Consider the following 24,780-nt stretch of genomic DNA (forward strand, 5'->3'; position numbering starts at 1 on the left):
TTGGTTTTACACGGAAGGGTTCTTCAATTTTGGCAGCCTATTTTTGTGACTTTGACCTCTTAAAATTGTAGGTAAGTTATAATATTTCTAAAATCTTTTTTACACTGCAATAATTTCTACTTTTCTTGTGGTAGAGCAAAAAAAAAACTCCCCGACAGCATATCATGACTATCTAGTCAGACTCAAAACAGGTTGAAGCTATATATCGCAACACTATGGAACATTGACTATTACGTTTTTTTTCATCATGTCAATCCAGCATAAAGTTAACTGTACAGACACTGATTCTCTGGCTGGCATTACTTCTACCTTTCGATGGTGAAGCTAGTCAGACTCAAAGATATCGCTTCTGACAGCTATTATTCTCTCTCCTTTAATAAATCAATTAGAATTGAAATAATTCAGTGACCTAAAGTTTGTCAACAAAGCTCTCTCTCTCTCCTTGAACACAAGCAAACAAATCACTACACTCTAGAAACACACATACACGTTTTTTTTTTTTATAAGAACAAACTATATAAGAACATAAGGCTTCGAGGCCCAAAAATCTAAGAACATTCTAAGAACATACTAAGGCTTTGGAGACTTAAAAACATGCAATTTCTTAAGAAATTACATCAAAATGCTCAAAAAATGCTGAAAATAAGAACATTTTAAGAACATTTTTAGGCATCAAATCCAAAAAACTAAGAACATCCGAAGGCTTCGAAAATTTTTGATGTTCTTATAAAAAAAACGTGTAGTATCTTTTATCAAACAAAGGTGTATAGTGTTAAATTTCACAGATCAAATCTCTCTCACTCTCTCTCTTAACAGAGTATAGTAAAATGTAGTAGAGTATAAAAATAAATTGACCCTTCATTCAAGTTTTAGTTTGACAATGTCACACTTAGCCAAGTCACAGAGAGTGTACTATGAAAATATAACAACTTACACTCGAAATCTACGAGAATTTACTGTTGTGATCTGTGATCTATTACTTTTAGTTTTTTCAGGCTTGCATATCTCTGTTTATCTCCGTTCTACAGTGTGCTCCAGTAAAAAAAGTAATTTTCCACTTTTCCAAAGAGCTCTTTACATCAAATACCTAGAGATATTTTCGTCACTTTCCCCCGACCAAAATTTCAAATTCGTCGCTTTTCCCCGAAAATTTAGATTTTAATTTTGGTTGGGGTTTAGAAAATCGGGTCAAAGTTATGGTCGGGTGATAAAATATAGGGGGGGGGGGAAATTTCATCACCCCCTCAAAATTTTCGTCACTTTCCCCCGACATTTTTTCCCTGATAAGGTATATTGTTCATTAATAAATTGTTAAATATTATTCGAATAAGAAATAATTGTAAATGCTTCAAAAATGAATGTGTTTTGATGATCAAACATTTACACTGAACTGTAAATATTCCAACAATACTAAACAGACAATGATATACAGTGTGTCCCTCTAAAATCCTCATTATTCATGCCAAATTTTATGACTTGTACAGTATACGAGCCCAGTTTAGATAATGAGTTTTGAGGATTTTACTTTAAGTAAAAATTTGTCCATTTTTTGGGATACACTGTATTATGAAGCTTTAAAGTTTTTATTCTATTTTCTTCTTAAACTTATAAAAAAAAGTTAGTAGTAACAATCTTACCACTACGCAGCAAACCAACGATCTATCAACCCTCATAATCAATCAAGGATGATTCAAATTCAAATACAAATTTGATTTGAATTGAGAGGGGAGGATAAAAGAAGAGGATAGAGTATGTAATTCTAAACCCTTGTTTATTTAATTTAGCAATAAACAGAACATTAAAAAAACGTTTTTATACACACTCAACCAATCACAATAAAAAAAATCATAAAATTTTGGCACCTAGAACGTACTGTTTCGATCTCTACTCTCATAACAGTAGCGTGGTGATGTTTTCTGGGGGGGGCGCCGAAACGAAATGGGCGCCAAGATGTTATTCATATTACTAATTTTGACTCCCCTTTTCTTATTCACTCCACAAACAGCAGTTCTTTAGCCTTTAGAAAGAAGAAATACCCATTAATATTCGGCGCTCGCTTCCATCGCGTATCTTTTAGAACAAAAACTTTCCTTTCCTAAATAAGTATAAATACATAATTGAGATGAGATGAAAATAAAATCATTATAATTCTTTTAATTAACAATACAGTGTGTCTTGAAAAAAACGTGGCAGATTTTATTAAAAGAAAAATCTTTAAAACCCACTTTAAAAACCACTTCAGGCCCGGCTGACGCAGGGAGACTGGGGAGACTTCAGCCTCCACACTTTTTAATGAATGAGATTTCTTTTTCTCGAATTCCTATCGAATTTTGAACCTTCAGTCTCCCCACTTTTACGGTTGTTGCGGCGGGCCTGGTTTTTAACAAAATGAAAATAATTTCTTTGTCCAAATCAATTATTAATCAACTTCCAAAGTAGTGCTGTAGTCTAAAATAAGACTTAAGACTAGTGACTGCCAAACATCACAGCATCAATATTAATAAAAGAAACTGTCAATATCGTCACAGAAAAAGCAAATCTTTTGTCAATAATTTTGAAATGCCTCATTGCCAATTCATATGTTCTTAAGTTTAAGTTTTACATCAACTCTAATCTAAGTATATTTAATTGCCAAATACCTCTTTGTATACATCTAAAACAGCTTTGACATTCAAGCAAGGATATTGACTTTTCGAAACGAACAGAAATCATCCTATTGGTCGGAAACGAGGCAAGTTCCTAAATTAACCAATAGAATAGCTTCATTTTATTTCCAAACCCCCCTGACTGTATCTATTACTTCTCTAAATCCAAACTTAGTTTCGCACATTGACCTTTACAGTAAATAACCCTGGACCAAGTTTCTCTATCTCGGTCAAGCAAAATCTTTGATCGGAGTTTTTTTGAAAAATTCTTAATAGCGGTGTAAATACATTGAGAGCACTAGATCTACTTTTCCTTGGATACTTTTGATGATGTAGCGCCGTTTGCAGTTAATTTTTATCAACCCACCGGGTACCTTTTTCAAAAAACTCAGATCAAAGATGGCAGATATAGCTTTGCCCAGCGTTTATAAAGGTCAGTGGTTTCGTGTCTTTCCCAAAATCGACCATCTTAACGGCTTCATTTTGTTTCAAAACTATCTGATACTATTTTTTTGAAATCTAAACTTTAGTTCCACATCATTAGAATCTACTTCTTTCTTCAACGCCACATACAGTAGAAAATGAATGAATAAGCGCTTACGATTTCTTTCATCATATTAAAATAACAAGACATAGGTCTGAGAAGAGAGTTAAAAAAGGAAAGAAGAAAATTTGTATCAATCGAATGACATCACTCGGTAAGTCAGACTATCAAAATTTTAAGCCCACTCCTTTCAAATTAGTAATGTTGTGAACATATATCTCGAAGGGAGACTTTTCTATGGATAGTTTATTTCTGCCCTATAAATTAGAATCAAGTTAAGGTTCAACTTCTCACCAATTCAAGTAGAAAAAAGTTTCGAAACTTTCTACCGTTTGAAGCAGATCGTTCAGTTCCTGCTACACTCTCGCTCCACAGGCCCGGCGGAAGCGGGGAGGCTGGGGAGACTTCAGCCTCCCCACTTTTGAGCAAAATATACTTTTTTCTCCAATTCATGGCTAATTCTTTCTCATTTACATCCCACTTTTATGGTTGTTCCACCAGGCCTGCTCCATACATGGCAATCAGCATTTTCCATTAAAGCCAAGGTAAGGGCGGTATATGTTATCAATACATTCGTAAGTGTTGTTTGAATATTTAAAGTAACGTTTCAATGGTTAAATTTTTTAATTTTACACTTCAAACATCCACCAATAAAATATTGTTACATTTACGTAATTCTTTTACAATATATCGGTGATGTCCAAGTAGCCCTTAAATAAGGAGAAGGCTTATTTTTACACAGCTGACGCTCTCTAATTCGATTTTCAAGGGGAATCTTATTTTCATCGAATAAGGGAGCGTTTCAAATAGTAGAACGTCAAATTAGAGAGCGTCAATTGTATTGTTTTCACGAAAAAAAAGGTACCATCAAAATATTTGACGGAAGAGACGCACATCATTTCTTTCATCAAATTTTTTTTTAAATTGACAATCCGTCGGTCATCAAATTGACATACTGAAGGAAAACAACAATGAACAAACGCCTACTCGCGGGAAAATTCCGTTTGGATTTCAATATTTGCATTTGTATACAGAATAAATATAAGTAAATCTAGACGGTTTTATATTGTAAAGCATACAGTGTTATTTGAACCTTAAAAGTGCGATTGAGATTTACTGCGAATAACCACTCGAATAACTGAAAAAGCAACGTCAAAACAACGTTATACGCCAGCTGAATGGAATGTTGTATTCCCGGCAAATATTTTGACATAAAAGTCCCGTCTACTGGCTTTGACATCTCTCACACAATCATAAAAGTCAATTTTTCCTGTTTTCTTCCGATGACGTCATTCCTTTGATAATTTCCCCTAGCCTCTCCCTAGAATGTTGTTACGTCAAATCTAAGTTGACTACGTATCGTCCGATAAAGCTGATTAAAAGATGTCAAAATTTAGCGACCGATTTAAAAAGTATTCGTAGCCGAAAATAGTTCAAATAAAGCCTCTGCGTATCTGGCTTTTTCAAAATAAGTTCTATTTCACCATAGGAAACCAGATTTAAAATATCTCGATTAAGAATGCGGAAAAAATCATTTATGACATTATATATCCGCTATGTGACTTCCAAAGGTTTCGTACTAACAATTCTCTTTCTTTCAACCTTGAGGGCGCTTTACATACCCTTACTTTACAAACCCATTTTTCAACATCAACATAATCTAAAATCTAAATCTCTGAGTTAAAAAAAGCTTCTTTAACTCTCAGCTACGGATTTGGGGTTTGAACAATACAAATATGAGGGGGAGAAAGTACCTACTTCGCAACATCAAGAAAGAACGACAAATTTCCAAAAGAACGACAAATTTCACCATCCACAAGCCCGACCGAAAGCGACTGTACAACCCCTACGTATTCATTACTCTTTGTTTATCACGGAATTAACTACATATGGTGTAAATTACGCATGCGTACACCTTCTCTATGTGATATACAACAAATTATTAACTGTAACTGATAAAATGAATACACAAGTAACGATTACGTGGGAAATTGTTAAACTTCACAAGTGTTTAGAGCAGTACAAAAAATCCACTATATGTACTCTAAAGACCGTTAGAACATTTATCAGATAACCAATTATCCATTAATCTTTCACAAGAATCTTCTCAAATTTGACCAAATTCCTTCCCCAACTGAAGTTCATCTCACTAATAGGCCTTTTCAGAAATTACGTCAAGCACATCACTTGCCTCGTTTTCAAATAATTACCATGGTGATTATGTCCGTTGAGACATGAAATGATTTTTTTATGAATGGAAAAGTAGTTGTAATAAAATCCACTGGGAGTTAATCACCATGGCAATAATTCCAAAACGAGGCAAACGATGTTCGTAACGTAATTTATGAAAAGGTTAAGTTCAGTTTAAAGTTCATTTCACTTATAGAAAAAATTGTAAACTTTCAAAAGTTCCAGGTAGTATAAACATTACAAACTTCAAAATATCACCTCAGACTTGTTTTCAGCTTCTTGAAGTATGATAAATTGTTATAAGCTGGTGGAATCACAGAGCTTAAAAACGCGAGAAAAACTGAAACTCACGTGACTTGAGGTTCTCTCGCAGGACAGACCGCAGGAAGGTAAAAAAACAAAAAAACGCCATAAAAGTGTGTTCCAGGATTCCTTAAAATACACGTTTTTTTTTATAAGAACGTCAAAAATTTTCGAAGCCTTCGGATGTTCTTAGTTTTTTGGATTTGAAGTCTAAAAATGTTCTTAAAATGTTCTTATTTTCAGCATTTTTTGAGCATTTTGATGAAATTTCTTAAGAAATTGCATGTTTTTAAGTCTCCTGTTTTTAAGTATGTTCTTAGAATGTTCTTAAATTTTTGGGCCTCGAAGCCTTATGTTCTTATATAGTTTGTTCTTATAAAAAAAAAACGTGTACCTAAGACCAATGACCTCCCATGACCAGTGAAAGCGTTCGACTTTTGGAGAGTCAATGTCTTTTTTAAGGGACTTAAACAAAATAAAACCAAATTTTTTGGAGTAAAAAAATATATATAAACAACCCTATCAAAATACTTTTAAAAAGTTTACGCGTCACGTCATACTAGTAGTACCGTTAAGTTGTTAAAACCTTTTAAGTAGATTAGAGTAGATTAAAAAAGCTATCTTTACGAAATCTGTTGATTTTGTCAAACCTAAGGAGCGCTAATCCAAATAAAAGTGTAAAAATAACTTCGGAAGGAATTTTCGTTAATTTTGGGAAACTGGCATGGGTCGACGGTAATCGGCCATTTACACATTTTTCACACACGCAACACAAACATTTTAGAGCATTTTAAATGTTCCTCCCACAAATTCTTTAATATTAGACTCGCAAATATCTATATAACGATTATAATCCAAAACATGAGATAAAAACCGTTAACAAAATATACTAATACGCTAATCTCTTAACACCAAACTACTGGTTGGTAACCTTATTTCAGGTTTGTCTTCGAAAGAATAAGTTTCAATGGTTAGAATAGTAATAGTAAAAGTAAAAGTACAAGAACATAAGGCAAAAAATCACTAGGCTTTGCAGAAATTTTTACTAAAATGCTTTCAAAATGCTGAAAATAAGAACATGTTAAGAACATTTTTAGACTTAAAACTCAAAAAGTTAAGAACACTCGAAGGCTCCAAACAATTTTGATGCTCTTGTGTGTATCTCAAAAGAAAAGAAATTAAGAACAGTCAAGCCTCGATAAAAATTTACCGGTTTATCAAATAGAGTAGTGTACCTCCTTTCATTACAAAATATACACTTTCTCTAGTGGACCAGTCAGTCAGCTACACAATTTTTCCTCTCAATTTACACAACTGACCGAATAGTGATGTTCCAAATGAAAATATAACTTACTCCAAAAGTTGGAAAAAATGACGCAATCAAATTAACAAATTTCGTGAAAAAAAAAATCACATCAACGATAGAGTGTCTAAATAACACAAATTTGGAAGAATTTTGCTTAGAAAAAGCACTCCATTCTAGAGGTCTGGCTTTAAAAATCGTACGATTGATGATGTCATGCTAGTTAGTTTTGTCGCTTCATTTTTATTCTCCCATTGAATAGAACTTTTCATTAAATTTTGATTGATTGCAACTATTAGAGTAATCTAAAGTAATGAGTCATAAACCACGAGAAAAAACCTCCCGTCCTTTAACTGATTTCCTTTCTAATTATGTGGACGATGTATCATATTTTGAACCGTTATTAACTAACATTGAGTTTAAGGCCCAAAAGAGGGAAGAGTCATTGAGTTTCAAACCCAAAGGGCTATAGGAGAGACTCCTGGATGGGAAATGAAACCACTTATCTCCCATCCAGAACGCCCGCGCGTAGCTTTTACACAAATGCCGGATTGAAACTAAAATCTATGGCCAGATTTCAAAAAATGTAGTCCTCCAAAACAAAGGAACCGCTAGATACAATCCGTTGTATTGATTACAGCGCGTTCTACGCGCGTTTTTTTGTGGGAAATAAGCAGCTTCAATTTCTCTTGCCTAAGAAGGGTTAAAGTTTCACCTCTAGACCTTCGGGCTTAAAACGCAATGGCAATTAGCCTGGAAATCAAAATAAATTATCTTTTTATTTTATTATTTCTTCTATTTACAACTTGGTCTACCTACACGCTTGAAAGCCCACCTTTGGCATTTTTTAAACTCGCACAATATTTGAATTGACAAAGTACGTAAGCGCTGTCTTCTAATATTGTAATGCAAATAGGAAGACCAGGCGATAAACCAGAAACATGAAAAGTAAGAAAGAAATTTACAACCTGGACATCCAGACAAGACTTGAATGTTTAACCTTTCTCAAACAAGAAAAGGGAGGCTTTACGATTTGCGTCGCTTTTGAGATGACGGATTGAGTGTAGCGCTTTCTTCGTTTTCACAAGGTACATTTTTCGAAACCAGGCGATAGAGTTTATTTTCAATCCGGCGTCAATGAAAACTTCGCAGGTCATGCGCGTTAGGGTTAGGGTTAGATGGGAAATAAGTTCATTTCCTATTCAATACATGCATAGGTTGCTTACGTCAGAGATAGGGGAAAACAGAGGGCTATGGTTTAATAAGGATTAATTCAATATATTTATTGGGACTCGACTGTTCTTAATTGTCAAATTCTAAAAAGCATTAATAACCCTATTAGCCCCAGGGGGGGGGTAGAATCTACCACGCTGGAGTTCTTTTGTTTATATCTCGGAGAAAAATTTTTCAAACGACTTGAAACTTTCTGATTTTTAATAAAATCTTATTAAGAGTACTTGTACAAAATTTTAGGGTCATAGGTTGTCCAGATCAGGTTTTATGACTTTATTGTGAAACATGACATAAAACCCAGCTAAAATCCTTAAAACTCAAAATTTTAAAGTGCTGATAACTTACTATTTATTCAATCATTTTCAAATTTTGACACGTGATAGGCATTGATAATACAAATTTAGAAAATCTAAAGAAAATTTTTGAAAATGATATTTTGAAAATTTTACTCATCTTCAGCATAGATTAAAAAAAAAAAATCTTCATGATAATTGCAAAACCGGCAATTATGTTAAAGAACAGTCTTTTACCTTTCAGAATCTTCAAACAGAATCGAAATATCTTTATTGGTTCGACTGTAATAGACATTTTTGTAAACCATATATTTGGGCTTTTTTCCGACAGGTGGAAATTTTGTGATGACGTCATCAGTTTTTGAATGACGTCATCAATTTTTTTTTTTCCTGGAAAATTGTATCATGATGGAGAACATATGTACCAAATTTCATGGCCATTAGCTCTTCTAGATCGAAAATAATCGAGGGTGGTAGATTCTACCCCCCCCCCCCCCCTGGGGATACAAAAGTCAAAAAAGCTTGGGGCTAATAGGTTAAACATCTAAAGATTACCTCTGAACATAAAATGGTCGACATTCTTAGTGTCGAAAAAGCACAAAATAGTAAAAAAATATTTTAATTTTGAACCAGTATAATCGAGGGACATGGATTGACCTTTTTTATTTTCCCGAGAAAAATTCCATTACTGTATTGCTACAACTGACTCTGTAACGAAAGATTAGGTGTAGAGTTGAACAGAAATGGGGTTCTCAATTGGGTGAAATCAATTCGAGGAACTAGAGTCCATACCTCCTTAGAGGCGTAATTTAAAAAAGTCCCATCACATCACCACGCAAACCGCTTGGGGGCCTCCTAAAGCCCTTCCTTACCCAAGGTTATAGCTTCGCAATGAATGTTGCCTCTCTTGTGAACACATAAGCACACTGTCCTCCCTCTTTACGTACTAAGCTCTTGAAACTTAATCATCTTAAATTTGATTCCTTTTTTTTTGGAATCCCTATTGTTTCATAAAAACGTGCAAACTTGACCTAGAACTTATTTGAACGAAATTTTTAACACACTGTTGTTAAATATTTCATTAGATTTCCATATGTACTATCTATTTCAACTCGCGTGAGGTCGGCAAATCATGAAAAATCACAGCAAAAATTAAAAACTATTCTTACACTCACACTACACTGAATTATCTTGAATTTGAAAGAATAGCAAAAGGGCTCAAAAACAAGAACAATTTAAGAGCAACGCTACATTGAACCTTGAATTACTGAATTTTGAGAATCAAGTGTCAAATTATCATAAAATCTTTTCATAATATCTTATCTCAATTTTGTCAACAAATAAGACACATAATAAAGACAATCTTTGCCTCAAAGTGCCAAATAATAAGAACTGCCGAGCCTCGACAAAAGACTGGATATTACTACAATAAAAGTGAACTCGTGTAACGGTACGGAAATCCACAATCCAATTCTCACATATGTCTTTCCATTTAAATACATTCGACTCTCTCTAATTCGATATTCATCGGACCAAAAATTTTCTTCGAAACCACTTCCCAGCTGAGGGGACCAATATATAGTTCGAATTAAAGAGAGATCCGGATAATAGAAGTTCGAATTAGAGAGAGTTGACTGACATTTATAGTCTTAAAGAACTACGAGTCAAAACTGCCTGTTAAAGGTAATTTTGCTATAATAAAAATGAAACAATCTTTTCATAGAGATTGACCTGCGAAATATATTGCTATAAAATAAAAAATAAAAAATAAATAAATAAATAAAATCTATCCTGCATTTTAAGCTTTAGATAAAAAAATCTTATCCCGTTTAGTCACAAGACTTATGATGTCATAGTTTAGAACTCATATCCGTTGATAATAACCTGTTAAAACTAACTCCTCGTTTTAAAGGGACCGTTCTTTTTCGCAACTCGTTTCCTAAAGGGACAATCAGTAATCCTCATTGCAGACACTATCGCAATACATTTTTTTTTATAATAACATAATTTTTGAAACACACTTCGCTTTCTCTATTGCACTATTCTTATCAGTGGTGCACTTAGTCTTTAGTTGACTACAGAACACAACATTTTTAACATTTATAACATTATTGTACGTATATTTAAAATCAAAGAAAATGCTTCTTTGAAACCTATTCTGATGTACTAAAACTTTTCGAATTTCAAGCCCTTAAAATGTTCTCATGTTCTTAATTTCACCTTTTTGTAAGTATCTTTGTGTAATTTCCTAATGAAGCGGGTGCTTTAGAATCCATATAGTATAAAGGTGTTCTCATGAAGTTTGTTCTTATAAAAAAGGTGTATTGTAAATTTAACATTACTGAGCTTTGCCAAATAATGACAGATTAAGCAATAATCTAGCCTTCATCGCAATGGGCGACCGGGCTCAATTTCAAAGTCTTTCTTTTCAGATTCGATGAAAATTATAAATTGATTCTCAAAATCGTCGTTTTACATGCCAACTTTTGGAGAAATAATATGATAATATCGTGGAAGAAATCTCCCAAAACACAATACGCCATAAAACAATGTTAACTAATATCAAAAGTTATACGGTGTGTCCCAAAAGCTTGTATGTACACAGACACAGTACCTACGGCTGCTTTCAAAATTCATTAACGTAGAATGTCTACTGTCATTGTTTTTTCTCATTTGAGATTTTTCAAACCGACTGCTCCGATGGAGTTGTTGATGAGAGAGGGGAGACGACGAGAGAAGTGTTGCTATTTATAAATAATAATTCATCGAAGAGGTCTCCGTACGGGAATGTTTTTATCAAACAGACAATGCGCACAGGGTGTACTACGAAGCGATAAACGTGAGATACGCCCTGCTACAGAGTACCCCAAAGGGGACAAATTTTTATAAAAAGTAAAATCCTCATAACTCATCACTGTATCTAAACTGGGCTTAAAACAATTGAAATAAGATTACAATTCTCTGTTAAATCAATAGATACTAAATTCCCAAGATGATTGAAAAGGTTTTGGAGTTTGAAATATTAAGTATACAAGTCATAAAATTTGGCATAAATAATGAGAATTTTACTTTATATAAAAATGTATCCACTTTTTTCGGTACACACTGTATTTCAACTTCCACTTTCCCACCAGTCACAAGAAAGACCCACGGAATGCCAAAATTTGATATCACAACCCCCTTTAAATCAGAAACCATCTACTGTCAACTCTCTAATTCAAACCTCCGTAAAATTCAAATCTTTCTGTGATTCAAACTGAAACATTGGTTCTCTCAACTGGAAAGTGGTGCAAAATTTCTCCTACAATTCGAATCCTTTTCTAATTCGAAGAAATATCTCTTGAATATCGAACTAGAAAGAGCCTACTATGCTATAGTAGTTCCATGTTGATTTATACATTAGACTTTAAAACATTTCCGTAATTTTTCTACTTCTTACTACGTACGATTTGATGAGAAAAATGTCATTGACAAAAAACAACTATCTAAAACGTATGTTTAACTTGAAACGTGAAAGAATAATATTGAAATTTTATTCAAAGCAAAATGGAGGCGTTAAGAAAAATATTAACTCTAAAAATATTACATAAAAATCTACTACAACCACTGTAGATCATTCATAAAATTCTCAATGTCATTCTCTACCCTTTACTAAGTCTACAATCATGGTCGAAATATATTGAGATTTTAGTGTTTCAGAATTTAATGTTCGGGCGAGAATTGCTATCTTAGCACTTCCACTTTCTTTCATTGAGTATTTCGATTTTGGAGGGGTTCGGTGGATTAGGCAAATTTGTGGCCGATTCGCTAATTTTTTAGCTCGTGAAATAGCATCTCCCGAAATAAAAAATTAACCCGGTTAAAGTAGGGCGTCAAAAGCCGCCAATCCTGTTTTACAAGATTTGCCCGCCCTGTCAGGGCCGGCGAAACCGGGGGGGCTAGGGGGGCTGTAGCCCCCCACTTTTTTGCAAAAAAAAAAAAGAGTGAGAGAGAGAAAGAGAGGGTGAGAAAAAAGACTTGGCTACGTTCAACAATGAAGCCAAAACGGTTAAACAATCTTTCTTTGCTCCATATCCATATAAAAATCTAACGGATAAACTTGATTTAGATGAGGTTGGTAGAGATTTGTGTGGACTCGAGAGCGTCATTTTAATTGCTTAGGAAAATTTTAATTTTTATTACTGTATACTTACTGTTAAAACTCTCAATCTACTTTTACTTATGAATTTTGAACATGTAAACGTCCGCTTTATTTACTTAAAGGGGCTTAAAGGGTTTCATTTTGTTATTATATAGTAGTATATTCTTTGGTGATTATCAGTATAGTCGAACGTGCGCAACGCACTGGGCTCAACTTCAGTGCCTTCAAACTATTGATAGGCCCAATTGTAGAACCCCAGATATTCACCCAAGGAACAAGTGTGCAAAATTTCAGCCAAATCGAACAATTTTTGAAGTCTCCAGGCTGCCCTAAAGTTTTAGCCTCGTTTTGGCGAAATCTCGTCCCCGGGCCCCAAAAATCAAAACTTTTGAAAAATAAAAGAAACACGTCCTCAGATAATCACCCAAGGAACAAATGTGCCAAATTTCAGCCAAATCCGACCATTTTTGAAGTCTCCAGGCTGCCCCAAAGTTTTAGCCTCGTTTTGGAGAAAAACTCGTCCTTAGGCCCCAAAAATCAAAATTTTCAAAAAATGAAAAAAACATTCCCAGATATTCACCCAAGGAACAAGTGTGCCAAATTTCAGCCAAATCCGACCATTTTTGAAGTCTCCAGGCTGCCCCAAAGTTTTAGCCTCGTTTTGGAGAAAAACTCGTCCCCAGGTCCCAAAAATCAAAATTTTCAAATAAATGAAAAAAATATCCCCAGATATTCACCCAAGGAACAAGTGTGCCAAATTTCAGCCGAATCCGACCATTTTTGAAGTCTCCAGGCTGTCCCAAAGTTTTAGCCTCGTTTTGACGAAAAACTCGCCCTTAGGCCCCAAAAATCAAACTTTTCAAAAAATGAAAAAAATACCCCCAGATATTCACCCAAGGAACAAGTGTGCCAAATTTCAGCCAAATCCGACCATTTTTGAAGTCTCAAGGCTGCCCCAAAGTTTTAGCCTCGTTTTGACGAAAAACTCGCCCCTAGGCCCCAAAAATCAAACTTTTCAAAAAATGAAAAAAACACCCCAGATATTCACCCAAGGAACAAGTGTGCCAAATTTCAGCCAAATCCAAGCATTTTTGAAGTCTCCAGGCTGCCCTAAAGTTTTTGTGACAGACAGACACACACACAGACAGACAGACATTGTCAGATTGTAGCTCAACTGAAGTTGAGAATAAAAAAACGCCTAACTTTTTTGATTTTTTCATTCCAATAACTTCACAAAAATTAAATTTAGACCACTTCTAGGCCAAATTTCAAAAATTTTCCGGCCCGTCGGCCCCAACCATGGTGGGACCTCCTTAGTCACTATATCATTTAGCCCCCTCACTTTTAAAACCAATTCGCCGGCCCTGTGTAATGAACCAGTTTTGACCTTATCATCGGGCAGCCCTAAGTCGATCCACTACTTTGACGGTTTCAAAACCCCTCACATACCAACATCTGAAATCAAATAGGTGTTATTTTGAGCAAATCAACATTTCTGTCAAGCACATGTCAATCAAAATTTCAATCACTTTCAAACAGTACAACTTTTGACAATTGACATGCACATGTTTGAATTAACACGAAAGTTCAAGAATTTAAATGATATTTAGCTTTAGGATTAGATTCTTCAACTTTCAAAGGTAGCTATGGACGTACTATCACTTTCCCGTGCCGCACAACTGGTGGGATACTAACAAATTCTCAACTCTGCAGGTGTTTTTGCAAAATCCTAGATATACGTTTTTTTATAAGAACGAGCTATATAAGAACATAAGGCTTCGATGGCCAAAATCTTAAGAACAAGTTAAGAACATTCTGAGGCTTTGCGGACTCTAAAACACCCAATTTCTTAGGAGAATGGATCAAAATACTCACAAAATGGTGAAATTAAGAACATTTTTAGGCTTAAAATCCAAAAAATTAAGAACATCCAAAAGCTTCAAAAATTTTGGATGTTCTTATAAAAAAACGTGTAGTAGGATAGCTCTCTACTGAACAAATTTGATCAAAAGATTGTCCTTGGTTAGGACAACACCCTGTTGAGAAATTGAATTCCAATCAGAAAACTTGCTGATATTACCCTATTGGGAAAGGAACTAGAATTTTGAATATCGCCACTATATCATTGAGCTGTTGTAAGCCATGAAAATCAAAATTCTAAGAAGCTTCTCCAACGACCAATGGGTATTAAACTATATTTTATCCCTCTAATCTATATTAATTGGCAAAAAAAGTTCAACATGGTCACAAAGAGAGTGGAAATATACTAGAGTCTTCTGACTGAACTAAACTGCGCCTTCTTTTTTATGACAGTCAAGTAGACTAGAGGATATCGCCATATCTTGAATCTTTTTTACTTTCATTTGATATGTAATAGTTATCAGACAGTTGCGAGTACAATACAAGAAATATTTTACGAGTGCCGAGATTTTTTTGCATAATATTTTCCGAGCCTTCAGGCGAGGAAAATAGTTAAAAAAATTCGGAAAGAGTAAAATATTTCTGTATTGTACGAGCTTGCGTCTGATAACTAGTTTATCGGTGATCTACAAAATGCACTTTCTTGTTGGAAAAAAGCGCAGGGCACTCTTGTAGAAAAGTGACGTTAGATTGCTGCTACCGCTACAATGCAACAACATCTTTTCGTCAATTTATATTTTTACATGTAAAATACAAGATATATTGTACTCTTTTTAACCAATCAGATTGGAGATATTTTTTGGATCGCCGATAAATGAAAACAGCAAAACATTAAAATATATTTCAAAACCTCATTAAAATGTATGAAAATTTAGCAAAAAACACTCAAGTACCTCCAAATTCGGAAAATAATTAGTTAGGATTTTTTGCCCGCGAAAAAAACAACAAAAGAGACTTGATCTAGTGGTATTGCTTTGCTGCGTACTCAAGCGAAAACATAGAATGAGTCTACCATATTACACTGGGTCATTTATCTGTTAGTGTGTGCCAACAGCATATCATGATCTCGGATCTTTACCGAAACAACCGGCCAAAACGCACATTTGATGGCCCTTGACCAAAGAACTAATGATGTTAAGGAATTTCGAATTGCGCAACTTTTGCTTTTTGCGTGTCGCGAATTTGACACCCAGGAATTTTGACGAGTGTGATCATTAAAATCTTTTACAATCATTTCGCATGGCTATGTATTTATTGCATACTGCTAAAATCTCATGCTATACTTTGTCCAAATAAGAATGATTGACTGCTTTCATCGATTGATTTTTTTATTCGCGAGTAGTAGAGAACCACGCAATTCTTATTTTCGGACAAACTAACCTTCCCACCAACGTAAACCTGCATGATGGGCACAAGCAAACCTCCCCACACAGACCCACGTATGGTTTAACACATTAACAAATGATTGGCTCGTTCTTTACCTCTATCTGACTCCTACAAACTACAGTACTATATTTAATTACAAAATACAAAAATTTATTTTTCGAAAAAGTCAAATTGGATATGAAAACGTCATAAATTAATTGTGAAATGATAAAATATTAATTCCACAATTTATTTAATCGTCTATCAGGAGATTGGGGACGGCATTTTTATTGCAGTGTAAGTAGCACTTTAGGTAAACCCAAAAAAACCAAGTGATATGACTATTATAAACTGCCATCGTTAGTTTTTTAAGCGGGTTTAAAACTATGAGACTACCAAGAGGTCACGTGTCACGTGTCCTACTCCATATAAGTAAGTAGACACTTTGCTAAATTTGGAATTCAATCAAAAATTTCAAGTGCAAATTGAATCCAGCACACTTTTACTTGAAGAGATCTTTCTTCCATATACTAATTATTTAAAGGATCTCACTGTAGGAAAGATTTATAATAATCCTGCAGTTTCAACATTTGATAAATAGGTTTAGTAAAACACGCAACGCTTACTCCCCTGATTCATATTTAGTCTTAGAAAATTAGCTCAAAAAAGGCACTCAAGGTAAATGACTTACCAGACGTGCGGCAGGGTTGTTTTTCAAGGTTCAGCTAGTGCACCGTAAGGGTATGTTTTGATCAGTGCTGCACTGGAAGGGTATGTTTTTACCTGTGCTGTAAGGGTAGCAAATTACCTTGTTCTTATGAAATTTTCAAATGAAATGAATTCTTCCTTCGTAAGGAAGGAAATTAAACTAAACTATTCAATAGCGTGCTGCTCGTGCTCTTGTACATGTATATATTTCCTATCTGTATGTCTCTAAAATTACCTTTTCAAAAGGGAGGTATTGAGCCGAACGTATGGTCGTTTTCAGAACGAGTGCCCTCCCCCCTGGAAAAGGCCCTAACCTTGAAATAAATCAATATTTCTGAAATTTGACACAGAACTTGTCTTTATGAGTCAACGAAGCAACAAAACAGTTCGCAGTTGAATGGAGTTCAAGTTTGGACCCTGTTTGAGGTATTTTATTATTAATCTACTTTTCATGTTCCGAGAAGAAGAGTTTTTTTCAGAATCTTATTTGCTGAAGTTTGATCTGGAAATTAATGTCGAATAGAACACCCGTATCAGACTCGCTGGGACCGTAGCCCCACTGGAAAATTTGGCAAAGATTTCGTCCCCAGTAGGAAATACCCTGGAATTTCAGGCCCGCTAGGAAATTGACTTAGATTTTATCCCCACTCGAAATTAAATGTTTAAAAATTGCACTCCAAAACCATTCCCACTGGATTAACAATAGAATTCTATTCCCATTGGGTTTTCAATAGGAATTTTTATCCCAACTGAGGAGTTCAACCGGCGCTGTGAGACAGGGGTGTAAAAGAAAAAAAAATACTTAACTGATTCAAGATTGCTAAATTCTTTAAAAAAATGATCAGCCATTTCATACACCACGTTACACACACAGAAATCACTAGCTAGAGAGTGTGTACGTTAGCGTAAAAAAAAAACACTTCGAAAATCATTCAACTGACACTTCAACACACAAAACACTTATAAGTGCTCCTTTTGTACTCTATGAATAAGGGATAACAATACCTTCACTTCTACAAAAAGGGTATAGTTACAAGAACACCAGAAATGCATTTATTTCAGTATATTGTCGCCAGCATTTACACAATCCTTATGGCCGGCATGTTATGATTCAAACAATAAAGTCTAGAAAAGTTTATCGAAAGTTGTTAGGTATCTGTAGTATAGAATAGAAAAAAGATTTTATTTCTCTTTTCACCAGAAGTAACAAGTAAAATCTTGAATAAGATTTAACCTTGACAACCTTCCATCATTTTTTTAGAGATTTTACAATTCTTACAATAAAAGGATCCTTTTATAAAAACGCGATAAAGTAATTGTATATAAACAATAAACACACACTTGACAATAAACTTTATCATTGAAATTTAAACGCATCTCCATTGATACTCAGTGAAATTCGACACCAGTCCTCTAGGAAAACTAGACACCGATACCAAGGGTGACGGATTCACGTCTTTTGTAAGAACATTCAAGTTTTTGAAGCCTACGGATGTTCTTAACTTTTTGAGTTTCAAGCCTAAAAATGTTCTTAACATGTTCTTAATTTCACCATTTTGTGAGTATTTTTGCTAATTTTCCTAAGAAATTGGGTGTTTTAGAGTCCATAAAACCTTAAAATGTTCTTAGCTTGTTCTTAACAATTAGCCTTATGTTCTTATATAGTTTGTTCTTATAAAAAAACGTGTATCCCTTTTGTCACCAACATTTATTCCACCACAAGTGCACAAATAGCTCCTAAGATCGTCACCTGGGGGAATTAGCTACATGGACGATTTTCGTGTTTTTTTTTGGACATATACAATTTCTGGTCAGAAGGCGAGCATGCACCACTCGATTGCATCCCTCCCCGCATTTGATCAAAATATTTTTCAAAATCAACTCTCTACGCCAAAAGTGCTCGATGAAAGCTTTGAGCTGTTTAACATTGGAAAAATTATTAAGAAAAAAGCCTAGTGTATATGAGCGTCCTTATGAACGAAAATCTCCAGCCAAAGAGAACTTTTCGAGGAACTATTTGCATCAGAATACTCTCGGGTACCGGCGGGGGGTTTGGAATAAGCGGAGGGGGGGGGGGTTGGAATAAAAATGTCCTGGGTGGAAAATTTTCGAAAAGGAAGCTAATACAGCAGACTTAGGGCAAAAGAGGGAGCTTTCAAAATCATTTTCCCAAAAATCAATAATTGGGGGGGGGAGGGGGTTGGAATAAGAATGTCCTGGGTGGAAAATTTTCGAAAAATTAATTAGCGGTCCCCCGGCTATTAGGTAGCCCAGAGTACCACATTATAACAACCACATCATCCTTCTCCACTACAGCTTAGACACATGGCGAGGTAAACAAGCAACACAACATTAAGACTGTCAAAATTGATTGATTGATACCCTTCTTCGAAAGATCCGACCCCTTTCAGTTCATAAATGGAAAGTGTTAATGTGCTTTGACGTCAATGGAATGGTATACTTGATAGGAATCAGTTTACAATGGTGAATTTTTTCGAATTCGATTCCATCTTTATATAAACACTACTGCATTGTGATTTGAATGACTTTGGTTGCCAAAATTGCCAATCGAAAAGTCTACTAACGTCGTTTTTTATAGGTTTTCCATTTTCGCATTAAGATTCTTGTCACTTTTCCGCAATCTTTCCACTATTTTTCCCGGGATAACCGGCATTAGATTAGAAAGGGTTTGTTTCTAATGCTACGGAAAATCTTGTGTTTACTCACGAAACTGCCTAACTTTCCGAAGCTCATTTTTCAACTACCCGAAGTCCTGGTATTTTTCCGGGATCAGGTCGGGTTAGCGTGAGGCATGGCCACGAACTGAATTGATATTTTCACTGTTCAGTTGGTAGCCAGGAATTGAATATGATAAAAATACAGACCGACAACTGCTCCTCCTACTTTCACTGTTCAGTTCCTGGCCAAGATTCCACCCATGATCAGTTCAGCTCGTAGCCAGAACCCCACCCAAGATCAGTTCATTTCGTAGCCAGAACCCCACCTATGATCAGTTCAGTTCGTAGCCAGAACCCCACCCATGATCAGTTCAGTTCGTAGCCAGAACCCCACACAGGAGCAGTTCAGCTCGTAGCCAGAACCCCACCCCTGATCAGTTCAGTTCGTAGCCAGAACCCCACACAGGAGCAGTTCAGCTCGTAGCCAGAACCCCACCCAAGATCAGTTCAGTTCGTAGCCAGAACCCCACCCATGATCAGTTCAGTTCGTAGCCAGAACTCCACCCATGATCAGTTCAGCTCGTAGCCAGAACCTCAACTGAGATCAGTTCAGCTCGTAGCCAGAACCCCACCCATGATCAGTTCAGCTCGTAGCCAGGACGCTACCCAATATCAGTTCAGCTCGTGCCAGGACGCTACCCAAGATCAGTTCAGCTCGTGCCAGATCCCCGCCCATGATCAGTTCAGTTCGTAGCCAGAACCCCAACCAAGATCAGTTCAGTTCGTAGCCAGAACCCCACCCATGATCAGTTCAGTTCGTAGCCACAACTTCACCCATGATCAGTTCAGCTCCTAACCAGGGTGCTACCCAAGATCAGTTCAGCTCGTAGCCAGTACCTCAACTGAGATCAGTTCAGCTCGTAGCCAGAACCCCACCCATGATCAGTTAAGTTCGTAGCCACAACTCCACCCATGATCAGTTCAGTTCGTAGCCACAACTCCACCCATGTTCAGTTCAGCTCGTAGCCACAACTCCACCCAAGATCATTTCAACCCCACACAGGATCAGTTCAGCTCGTAGCCAGTACCTCAACTGAGATCAGTTCAGCTCGTAGCCAGAACCCCACCCATGATCAGTTAAGTTCGTAGCCACAACTCCACCCATGATCAGTTCAGTTCGTAGCCACAACTCCACCCATGTTCAGTTCAGCTCGTAGCCACAACTCCACCCAAGATCATTTCAACCCCACACAGGATCAGTTCAATTCGCAGCAAGAACCCCACACAGGACCAGTCCAGTTCGTAACCAGGTCCCACCCATGATCAGTTCAGCTCGTAGCCAGAACCCACCCATGATCATTTCAGCTCGTAGCGAGTGCGCTACCCAAGATCAGTTCAGCTCGTGGCCAGAACCTACCCATGATCAGTTCAGCTCGTAGCCAGAACCTCAACTTAGATCAGTTCAGCTCGTAGCAAGAACCCTACCCAAGATCAATTAATTTTGTCGTCAGTAAGCCACCCATCATCAGTTCACTTTGTAGCCAGGACCTCACCCAAGATCAGTTCATTTCATAGCCAGAACTCTGTCTATGATCATTGCAGTTTGTGACTAGGAAAGACCCCACCCATGATCAGTTCAGTGTGTGGCAGGGTTTCAAACCATGATAATTTGCATTCGTGAACCAGAACAAAATTCTTAATTTTTGACTTCGTAATAAAAGCCAGGACCCATATCCCCTTTCCTCAGGTCGGGTTGGCGTGAGGCACGGGTACAAACTGTACTTGTGAATAAAGTCACACGTATACATTGTACCCAAAACTATTTTTATTGATCGAATTCACTAGTATAGTTTATACCCGCTTCAAATATATTTTACACCCGTGATCAAATATACTTTGTACCCGTGATCTAGTATACTTTATACCCGTGATCAAATATACTTTATACCCATGATCTAGTATACTTTGTACCCTTGATCAAATATACTTTACACCCGTATTCATGTATACTTTACACCCCTGGTCAGGTATACATTGTACCCGTGACTGAAACAGATTTGTTTAATTTTGTATTAAATTTCTCTGATCTTCACATTCGCCGGACCCTTTAGAGCAAAGCGTGGTCCTTGTAGAATGGACTATCTGTTATGAAATAATTTTGGATTAAAGTTAACGCCAAATGAATAGTTTAGATTCAAGCAAAGGGAATGTAAATTGAGACAAGGAAAATTTTGAGAACCTGATTGCTTTTATTTTTAATAGTCTTTATAAAAATGAACGATAAAAAGATGTTCGATTGTATAATCATCATTAGGGCTACATACACTACACAATATATTGTCAGGCAATATATTGATGATATATTGCTGAATGTCGGCAATATATTGAAAAGGTGTCCGCAATATATTGTCAGCTCGATTTGCAATATTCCAACAATAAAGGGGGATTGTTTACAGAAAGAAAATTCCTTTTTATAATAGAGTACCTGTTGTTTACTTCGTACATTACGGTCCGCAAACCATATTGTCGAATATTGTTCGTCAATATATTGTGTAGTCTAAGTAGCCCTTAAAGTCTGTCTCGAAATAATTTGCAGCTGGAGAAAAAAATGGCTGTAACTTTTGATAGAATTCGAATCAAGTTGCGATTTTGTGCTCGTTAAAAAGATATTCGTGAGTGGAACATTATCAAGTAAAAAAATTGAGAAAAAAAAGGAAAATGAAAATGAAAAATGAAGAAGAAAAAAATCAACTTTTTGTAGAAATGTGGTATAATTACCATTTTCACAGGAGTGACTCTTCAATCTTAGATCATCATCAATGTGAAAAAATTTTTCAAAAATTTCATTCAATCAAAAGATATGAAACAAAGTTTATTGCTGGTTGATCGACAAAAGGCTGTTTTTTTGTCGTTTTTTACCAGTTTTTACTAATTTAACGAAAGTCAAATAACTATTTGGTTGAATATTACATAAAGATTAAAGCACATATGGTTCATTTTGGTCCATCATTGTGGATAATAGATATTGACTGCAGTTATGATGTTATCAAATGGTCGATCCAGTCCATACCAATCTCTTAAAAAGAAAATATACCTATGTTAGATAAAGAAAGTGTCTTTTGCTAAAAAGAAGCCTTAGATTTACGTTCTTAGATTGTAAAAAAACATGCAAGATTATCATGAAAGTGAAAAATAACGGAAACATAAGCTCGATTCGAGTTTAGCTTTTAAGTTTTGTATAGTTATGGTAGTTATAATAAGTTATATTAAGTGCTTTCATACCTCCACATGAAAATATTGTAGTTCGATTCCTTTCATTGCTTTCAATTTAAGCTTGAAGCGATTCCAATATGATTCAATATGCTAATGAAAGAAAAAGAAACATTATTGCATAAGTTATATTTTGTAGGAGGAGCCCCCCCCCCTGCGGCACCCCTTATCACGCCATCAAGCAAAATTTTTTCTCTATCACGCATCACGAAAATCGCTGGAGTTTTGTCATCACGCAAAAAATAGCGAAAAATAGCCCAAATCACGCATCACGCCAAAATCTTGATCACGCCGACAAAAATCTCTAATCACGCTATCACGTAAGAAAAAATCCCCAATCACGCCATCACGCAAACCGCTGGGGGCCTCTAGCAGAGCAAGAAAAGAACTAGGAAACCTTGTTAGTATTGGTAAGTTACAGAGAAATATGTCTTCGAAAACTAAAAGACCTTTCCTTTCGGAAGCAGATCGTAATATTGTACATTGAAATAATTTTACAAATAATGACCATTGAAAATATAATTGGGTAAGCAAGTTATAACAGGAAAACGAAAAGAAAGTAGATATATACACCCTCTTTAGAGCTATTAGACTTACCTGCGTGTGAGCACCTGTAACAGGGTCAACAAAATGATACGTATGATTCACGGTGTTGTGCTGAATGCAGTTTGGCACAAACTGTTGTAAACGATTGTAGGCGCGCCATTCATCACTATGAATAACACTGTTAGGATTTAAAACTCGATTAATGATACCAACCAAAGTCGGACGGTTTCTCCTATTGACGATTTCCATATATCCTTTTGCTGGAGTAAATCTTGTATCTACTAGCCCAAAAACCCAAACTGGTTGTGCCCGTCTTCCTCGACCTCCCTGTAAAAAAAAGCTAAAGCTACTCACTAACCATTCTCCTAAATCAAAGAGCGATTTAAAATATGCATCACATTCTATGCCTCTTTTTAGAACATTGAGGTAGTAAATTTGAATTAGCAAATAGTAAATGAGATCATCAAGAGCTTTCTAAAATCTAGGAAACGTATTTATAGTACAGTTGAATCCCGATAAGTAGTAGCTTAACTGGGCCGAGAAAAAGGTGGTACTACTTAGCTGAGTACTACTTATCCGTGGTACTACTTATCGGGATTCAACTGTATTTATAATCCAGCTAAAATCAACATACTCTTTGAGCATGTTGGAATTGACTTTCGTCAATCTGTACAACAAAGTTTATATCACCACCACCAAGAGTAATTGGGTTTCTTTGCAGCTCCCGAGTGCATATTCCTCTTAATTTCTGAAACATTTTGATCACATGCTCTTTTAGGATACCGACTATATTTGTAGTTTTGGTCATTGATATCTTACTCGCCCACAGATAAATAACAAAGAATAGATCTGGCAGCGAAACTCTTGTCCGAACCCCCCCTTAGGAAATTTATTTGAAATTTTAGACCCACCTTAAGGTGAGGACGTATGAGGTCTTGAATTTTAATAACTCCGCCAACTTTATTTATAATTACTACCATCCCATAAAACCTTCCAAGTATCGAAAGCTGAAAGAAAAATGACTCACCATCGATATCCATCACAGCATCCGTCGTTTCGTTCCAATCGCATTGGTAATTGACAACCAGGGCAAGCTTTAATAACATTGATAAGTCCTTGCCCTTGTAAGAAGTGTATCATGGACTATGAGCCCCGATAATCAGCCGGATTCTTTTCATACTGTAATATTGTCTTATTCTAAAGGCGTGATTTTTTTCGGGGATACGGTAATTTTCAGATCGGATCTTTGCTGTGATGGGTCTTCATTTTTGTCAAAGACTTTCTTCAAATCAAATAAAAGGTAAATAACGATCAACGTGCAAAAATTTGTTTAGAAGACAAGGCATTTTTCACGGTCTTTTTTTATCACTTCGCAAGAATATTCTACTTTAGAAATCTAGACATCCAAATGAGAGCCCCCTCCCAGCGGACCTAAAATTCGCGCCATAACGCCAATTTTCTTTCAGATTTCACGCCGTCACGCTTGAAAAATTCCATTTCACGATCACGCCAATTCTTTTACCATTTCGCGCCTCCATGCCTGTAAAATTTCTTTCATTCCAGTCCTGACTACGAACTGAACTTATCATGGGTGGGGTCCTGTACGGTCTGACTTGATCTAGGTTGGGGTTCTGGCTACGA

At 35.9% G+C, this 24,780-nt stretch overlaps 2 protein-coding genes across 2 annotated transcripts in view; both read right to left on the minus strand.

The window, feature by feature from the left end:
- LOC136810729 (mannan-binding lectin serine protease 1-like) overlaps positions 1-24,780 on the minus strand; it is a 44,041-nt gene that overhangs the window by 12,982 nt on the left and 6,279 nt on the right. The window lies entirely within an intron of this gene.
- On the minus strand, positions 21,904-24,268 carry LOC136810716 (uncharacterized). The gene is made up of 4 exons (XM_067067307.1): positions 23,774-24,268; positions 23,191-23,466; positions 22,606-22,686; positions 21,904-22,399 (listed from the first exon to the last, which is right to left on the minus strand). The coding sequence occupies exons 1-4, from the start codon at positions 23,945-23,947 to the stop codon at positions 22,370-22,372; spliced, it is 561 nt and encodes a 186-aa protein (XP_066923408.1). The 5' UTR covers positions 23,948-24,268; the 3' UTR covers positions 21,904-22,369.

Source organism: Clytia hemisphaerica, unplaced genomic scaffold, assembly GCF_902728285.1.
Source record: "Clytia hemisphaerica strain Z4C2 unplaced genomic scaffold, Clytia hemisphaerica genome assembly, whole genome shotgun sequence".
NCBI lineage: Eukaryota > Metazoa > Cnidaria > Hydrozoa > Leptothecata > Clytiidae > Clytia > Clytia hemisphaerica.